Raw genomic sequence first — 8,040 nt, 5'->3', positions numbered from 1 at the left:
TGCAGCTCCTCGCGGCTTTCTGCGCGTTTAATTTTTATTCTTTCCCCGTCGTCGGAACAACCCTGTGGGACTCTTGCCTCCCTCTTCTCGGGTCTGTACGCTGCCCGGCTTTGTAGCACCGGCCGCGCCCTGTGTGCTCCACCCTCTCTCTCTCTCCTCTTCCCGACAACGCTGCTCGGCCCCGTTGCAAAGCCACCCGCTCGAGCTCTAGACCGCCGCAGCCCAGGAAGGATCAGTGTACTACCTGCCACCAGCCCAATTAGCTGAAGCACCATCGACAGGATAACCAAGCCCCGCTCTCGACAGCCTCTCCTGCAAATCTTCAACTCCGCTGACTCAGAGGCGGATGCCCACGGTCGACGCCCGTTTCTTCTGTTTCTTTCTTCCTTCTGGCCTCGACCTCTGATAACTTCGCTTCAGGGATAGATCCCCATGAGATGGTGCAGACTGTAGGTAAGTTCATATCTGCTCATCGCCAGTATTATGTCCGTGTATAATTGAGACACGGACTGCAGGAGTTGGTTATAACAGGTCTTTACTGAATGGAGGCAACCTGGAACTACTATGCAAATGTTACTACACAGGCTTATATACAGGGGTGGTCACTACTGGTACTGCAGTATACAGAGGCTGCAGAATATAGTTCCTTCTGCAAAGTACATACACTACAAAAACTTTTCCTTTCTGACTCTTTTTTCTCTCTCTCTTAATCCAATCTTTCTTTCCCTCTCTTTATTTCTATCTCTGTACCTGATTTGACATTGAATTCACCCACTCTAATTTACACTTGCTTCTCAGTCCTTGCGCTGTTAATTTCACAACCCTTCAATCTCATTGGTTAAGAAGATACACAGTTGCTTACCCTGTTCACTCAGGTCCCAAATGCCCCGTTTCCCTCGCTGTGCCATTATCAGCTCACACTTTCAGCAACTTGCCACGCAAAATTGTGAAAACCTAAACATGCAAAGGCAAGTCTAACTAATGGCCGTTGGATGCCCTGCTACTGCAAAATTTGGCCCAATGTGTCTGCATATGCTTCCTGTGTCAAGTTCGTCTGTTATAAATTTCTATATTAATAATAATGTCCATATTAATAATGGAAATTGGCTATGTATATTTAGCATAGTGTAATTACACCTCCCCACCAGTGCTGTAGAAAACCCATGTTATGTCTCCTAACTTCTCAGCCTGAACTGCAGAGGAACTCTTATGTTGCAACCAACCATACGTCTCTGCTTCCCAGATTCTGAAAATAAAGACAGAATGTATGACTTTAAAAGGGGGCTGAATTATATCTGTACATCCTGGTAAAATTATCGTCTGTCTTCAGCAACCCAGTTGAGACGTGATGGAAATCATGTGATTCCACTCCACCTTTGCGGAACGAACACCCTACTAAAGTAACATTGTCTCCCCTCCCCCATTGGGATGCAAATCGTATACTGGCTGGGCTCCCATCACCTGCCGAGGCAAAAATTCAACGGTGACATCTTCCCCATCTCCATTAAAATCACAAACTAGATCCCCGACCCCCCCCCCCCCCCGACCCACATACGAATCTCCATCTCACTGCTCGGCAACCCCTTTGCAAAGTTGTAAAATTCATCCAACCCCTTCCACCTTCATGGGTCAAATAAACTCCACGCTGACAAAATAAAATTCAAATACACCATCCCGCCACTTGCTGAGGCAATATTCTCACTCCGGCACCCCACCACACTGAAGATTTAAAAAATCCACTCCCGAGATCCCTCCCCCCACTAAGACACTCTCACAAACTGACTCCACCCCGCAGAATGAAAAATTCCTGCACAGAACCCCTTCCATTCCCCCCACCCTCCCCCAGCTAAACCAAACCACCCACTAGCCTCTCCTTTTTCCATCCCTCCCTACATCAAAAATAAGGACAGCATGAATGACTTTAAAATGGTGACTGAATTATATCTGTGCATCCTGGTCCTTTTATCCCCTTGGCCTTTAACGCTGCATCATCTGAAGACTACATTGGTCTTGACTCCTCATATGCACAGGAAATCAACTAGTATTTTGTACATATAGAATTGTTGCAAGGGCCTACTGCTCAGGTAATAATAAAGCATGAGAGTTTAAGGTACTTCTACGTTAACTTTAAGATTAAAAACAGTTTATAGAGTTCAAGTAAAAAGCAAAATACTACAGGTGCTGGAGATCTGAAACAGAAACAGAAAGTGCTGGAAATGCTCAACAGGACATCAGCATCTGTGGAGAGACGGACAAGTTTACAATTTGTGTGTGGACCATGCTTCAGAATCTTCTTCAGAAAGTAGCATTTTGTTTATTGAATGTGTGATTGGACTTAAGAGTTGGGAGTGTCTGCAAGTATGTTGTATACTTGTTGAATTGGCAAATGTACAATCACTGTGTCTTTCTGAAAGGGTTTTACTTATACATCCTGCCAAATACTTGTTTTTAATTATGTCTACATGCACAGCTTGATAAGATATTACAGGCATCTGTAAATTCTGCCTGTGTCCATTTTTCAGGTTTGCTGAATAATCATGTGGAAGATCTAACTAGCCAAGCTGTTCTAATAGTCACCTTAATGTATAAAACCAAATGTTATGTAGTATGATAGTCTATCAGTTCTTTCTATTTAATTATCTATTTCCCGAAGATTATGGTTATCTCTACCAGTGAAGGATCAGCTTTGAGAGTCAGCAGGACAGTATCCATTGACTGTACTCTGAATTGGCAGCTCCATGTAGTTGGCGCTACCCAGCTGCCACTATAGAAAAATCTATATACATAAGGTCTCAATACTACAGATGCAATGGTATGATCCGAGCATTGGAAGATGGCAACAACAATTAGCAGACAAAAGACCTGCTGACAATTGCCATGGCATCTGCATCTTTCATGGAAATTATATGGACTGTCAGTGGGCTTTTGCTAGTAAAGAAAAAAACACTACCAGCCCAACCACTGTCCTCTTGACAAGATGATTGTCAACATTTGAAGGCTTCATATAAAGATTGGTCATCAACCGTTCAAAACATTTTGTGCTGTGATGGGCTCCTATGTTCAGGCCTATCTCTCGCCCCCTGTAGAATAAAACAGCAGAACTCCCACTAATCCTGTATTGAACGACTGAAACCATGTGGGAGTTTAAGCTGTTAAGTTATGTGGGAGCCAAAAGCGTGAGAAATCTAAATCTTGATTGTATTTCACCTCCCAAATAATACTTTTAACCGTAACCAGATATGTTTAAACTTTGCAGTGAGCTCATCTTGAAAGCTGTCACACTCAACATAGTTGGAGAAAGAATCCTGCCATGCATCAGAGGACAAACCTTGTTCTGAATTACTGCATAATATAATCTTTATGTGCTATGAGATACTTTTACCAAGACCTTTAAATCACAAGAAAAAGATCAAGAACTATGATGATTGAAATCTATGCAGAGTATTTCCTTTTCTTAATGTATAAGAAGCTATTTTTAACAACAACACAAATTGTATCTGCACACATCACTTTTCACCTATACTACCTTGGCTTTTGTATTCTGTTCAATGTAATTAAATATTTTATTTAGGTGCATAAATACTTCATTGGTTATATTATTTTCCGTAAGAGCTTATTTTTGCTACTATATCCCCAGATGAAAATGTAATAATTTCATAAATAACAGAGTTAAATACTAGAAAACTGAAAAAAATTGGTGTATGTCAACGCACATCAGGGATTTGGCTAATTTTTCATAGAATTCGCAATTTTTACCAGAAATCAAGAATGATAGATGGTATTAATGATTATAATAGGTGAATAGGCTGCTACATTCACCTTCTCAGCTCACACATGAAAAATGGCTACCTGGGTGAGACACCAGAGAAGAATCAGTGCCTTAAGGAGAGGGAGGTGTCGAATTGAGAAAGGGGGGGTGGTGGGGGAATTATAACCCAAGGTCCCATAATTCAAGGCCTGGGGGTTAGATGGTGGTCAGTGCAGTCGGGCTGGAATCTGGGCAGTACCCAGCTCTGCCAGTTCTCTGCCCCTTTTTTCTGCTGGAAGGCAGGGCAGGTGCTTCTTCTGCCCACCTCCCCTCCCAACCCCATGCAACAGAAGTCCCACTAATTCCCCCGACTGTCCCATTGCTATGTATGCCCACGTGTGCCAACACCAGATTCTGGTGGAACTCTTTCTAATGCCAGCTCCCCTACGACCATCGGCCGCCACTTTGAATTTCTAAGTATTAGAAGCATCTGACCACCTAAAGCCAGCACAGCCGGCGCCATCATGCTGCAGCAAGTTGCTGTGGTGAAATGCCAAATAAACATGGTGAGAGGCGGTTGAGTTGGCCACTGCACTGCAGCACGCTGATTGAGAGATGCTGAGAAATCTGGCAGCTCTTACACTGAGCTGGTCGACAGGTTGGGCCTAGAGGGGGATAGCGCGGGCTGAGAGTGGGCCACAGTATTTTTGCGGACACAGGAAGAGCGCTCCTGCTCCCCACAAAAAATTTCCCCCTCCCCCCCAAAAAAAAATGTGGACCTTTTCTGGAGCACACCGCCTGGTACAAATTGACAAGAGCCCATGAAGCAGCCATTTGTATCTGAAAATCGCAAACCGGATCCTACAACAGGTGAGAAACGGCACTTGAAGATCGCTGCTACGATGTCACCACCAATGCCGCTGCTGCTGCCAGAGCAGCTCCTTCATTGGCTTCAGGAAGACCCAACAAGGAACAGATCTTCCTGGTCTAAAAGGAAATTTTATTCCAATATACGCACCAGCTGCCTGAGGTCTGTGCTACAGGAGTGGGCGGCTGAGAACTAACATCAAAGCACCTCATTTGTAACCGTTAATAATTATATTTTTCTACCATTGAAATTAGATTTCCCTATGCTGTGCACCATCCTTGGATCATGAGGACAGACAGCAGGCTTTCCACCAATAGGGTTCAGAAACCAGCTGCTCAGAAGTGCAGGAGACTTCCTTGAGTTGTCACCCCTTTCAGTTTTCCTTGGCTTGCAGCCGAGCAGGATCGGGGATTTACCTTACAGGGAACCACAGGCGAAAGTCCTCTCTAGTGCAGCATTGTGTGCTGGCAATACACAATGCCAACGAACTGAAATCACACACACTGGTCGGAAAATCCCTCGGAGCTCCTCCCGCTCATAAGGACAGGAGTAGGCCATTGAGCCTCTTGAGCCTGTTCCACCATTCAATTAGATCACGGCTGATCTGTATCTTAACTCCATCTACCCGCCTTGGTTCCGTAACCCTTAATACCCTTGCCTAACAAGGCTCCGCCGATGTTACTTCGCCAGAAAGCTGATTTACGAAGTAACACTGGTGGAGTGGGAGCAACTCCGAGGAATCCCCAATATATTTTACGCCTTTTAATAACAAGTTATTTTACTTTGGTTGAATTCAGAGACTGACTCATTGTGCTTGGTTAGACTTCCGATGTGGCAGTGACTCTCTTGACCTTGAAAACGTCTAGCTTGCCCCGCTCTGACGTATTCTGGTGAGTTCAGTTGTCCTACATGGGTTGTGACACATCAGTCATTGTAATACCCTGAAGTACCATTTGCTTATTATGTGGAAACATGTCACAGCGCCGCCATCCACAATGGGGAAATTTATCTTTCACATGGTTCATGACACAGTCTCTGAAGTATTTTCATGTCACTTTTTATTACAGCCAAAATAAGGAAATTAAAAGATCAGTTACAATAGAGAAAGAAAATTTTTGTTTCTGAATGAAGAAACACATATGTTTCACTGAAAGGTCGATCAGTAATATGTCAACTATCGTTTTTCAATAATTAAACCTTAAATAAGACCACAAATTTTAATACAAAAAATTTAAATACAAACAAAAGTAAAAATATTAAACATTATTGATTTTGGTTTACAGGCTATTTCACTAGCCACCCCTAACTTGACTACTGCATTAAAGAGGAGCTTTTTTAAAGCATTTGGCCTTATACACAGAACTCTCCTTTAAAGGAGACACAGTTAAATTGAGCACACTATGCTAAGAAATTGCCACACAAAAAGCAATTCCTACAATACAGTACATAATAAAATAACTCTTTTTGGTTGCAGAACAAATAGATGAAACTAACAATGGAAAAGATGTTATTACATGGGTGCCACATGGTTGCGTGATTACATGACGAACCTGGTTTCTTAAGAACTTAGAAAATAATTACATCTGAGAAACCAACGTTCTTAAACACGGTCATTGTGTACAATATGTAAAATGGAAACAATTTCTGAACAAAAATCAAATCTCCCCTTTAAGCTATTAAAAAGTAATCAAGCTATTGTAAATAAAAATGTAGTTAGCATTCCATTTAAGTATTACGCTTCACTCAGTACCTTATGTCTCGACTGGTCACAATGACATCACTGTCACAAAAGAAAAGTAGATTTTCCATCTGAGTCTTCTCACAGTCTTCAGCAATCATGCAGAGGCATGTCATTTACTAAAAGCCATGCCCTTTAAGTTCATGTCAAACAAAATAATCATCTGAAGCTACATTACACAATGTAAAATGGCTAGCTCTCCAGGCACTGGCAGAAATGGCAGGTGGGCCTAAAGAAAGTCTGTACAGCCTGTCACTGGAAAGCCTTCTGAAGTCTGTGCCCATGTAGTTACAAGGAAACAAAGCATGTCAGCCTGCCTTTCAGAACATCTTCTTGGCAGCCTGTCTGACAAATGCTGAGTTTTGGCTGCAAAACATCGATGGCAAATCTTCACTTCACAGAAGCAGTACTGCTCTGATTACGAGAGGCAACCCACGCCATGAAGATATCCCTACAGAAGACACAAGATTTTAACCTCACTGCTATTGCATTTAATCTGAAGCAACATTACACAAACATTTTCAGTATTGTAATATGTATTCCAAGGCTAGGTAGATGATTAAACTCCAGTTTTTCTCTGCCAATCAATCTGGACATGAGCATGAAAATGACATTTGAGCAAAGGGTTGAAATTAGATTTTAGTGACAACATGCATCTTAACCTTTAGCAGATCATGGCTATGTGTTTTGATTTAATTAGAGCTTGCAAGAAATATTTCAGACAAAAAGTAATGGGTAAGGTGCATTTTGACAGATTTGCCGCCTCTCGATCTCACCGCAATCCCATTACCCATCTTATGATTTCAAATCTGCAAATAAGATATTTGTAACTGGAGGAAATCACACAAAGACTAAATACATCAGACATTCCTTTCAGTGAAATGTTCTGTAGTTTTTCAATACCTTGTTCATGTGTTGGTGTTTTATGGTAAATCAACTGGCAAATAAGACTCAAACAGCTGTAGTAATATAGGATTTATACTACAGCGTATAAGCACTTCAAGTATAATTTTTCAAAATACATCAAAGCTTTAACTGGCAGTCACTGTTCAATAAAACATCACAACGTGCAAAATAGCGATGCTGAAAACCGGAAATAATGACATCCAGCCCTGATTTTTATTTCTGTTTGTTGTTTCCACATTTCACACTATCACTGACAGGAAGAAATGCAAAGACTTTGAACACTGGCACATGTGTCACTATTTCCATTACTTAGAAATAGGATATGCAGAAAATATCAGCATCCAAATAATTTTTAATTATGTACACATTTCTAAGTACCATGTACGCCACTCAAGAGGTCAGGTATTTATATATTTTTATTCAGAGTTACAACAAAAAGGAACAATTGAATGGCACAATGAACTAATAGTTGGAATTAATGTTAACACCGAGACAGAATGAGAGACCTTTTGATTCATAAACAGCTGCAGTGACCCTGTGTACTACAGTGTAGCACAAGTACATCACGATTTACTGTTTGTATTGTTGCATTGGGTAAAGCAAATGTTAACATTTACAAAACCCACTAGATTGGTCAGTGCGTATCAACTTGTCCTGTGTAATGTAAATATCTACAGCATCCTCCATCCATTCTAAACTGTCCAGATCAGTACACTTGCATCTTTAAAAAGCAATGTTTAGCCACTATGATCTGTGCTTCATCAATGAAGAATATCAGTC

At 41.6% G+C, this 8,040-nt stretch overlaps 1 protein-coding gene across 3 annotated transcripts in view; it reads right to left on the bottom strand.

Annotated features, from left to right (window-relative positions):
- Window positions 1–5,819: 5,819 nt before the first annotated feature.
- The window catches only part of tox3 (TOX high mobility group box family member 3), a 133,082-nt gene continuing 130,861 nt past the window's right edge, over window positions 5,820–8,040 (bottom strand). For all 3 annotated transcript variants that reach the window (XM_085991443.1, XM_085991442.1, XM_085991444.1), the window contains one exon: window positions 5,820–6,805. In XM_085991443.1, coding sequence (XP_085847569.1) covers window positions 6,745–6,805 — 61 coding nt within the window. In that variant the 3' untranslated portion in view covers window positions 5,820–6,744. The remainder of the gene's footprint in view (window positions 6,806–8,040) is intronic.

The sequence above is a fragment of the Somniosus microcephalus genome, chromosome 6 (assembly GCF_052327205.1).
Source record: "Somniosus microcephalus isolate GS21.2 chromosome 6, FLI_Smic_1.0, whole genome shotgun sequence".
NCBI lineage: Eukaryota > Metazoa > Chordata > Chondrichthyes > Squaliformes > Somniosidae > Somniosus > Somniosus microcephalus.
The sequence above is the reverse complement of the archived record's forward strand: the minus strand, read 5'-3'. Positions and strand labels throughout refer to the sequence as shown.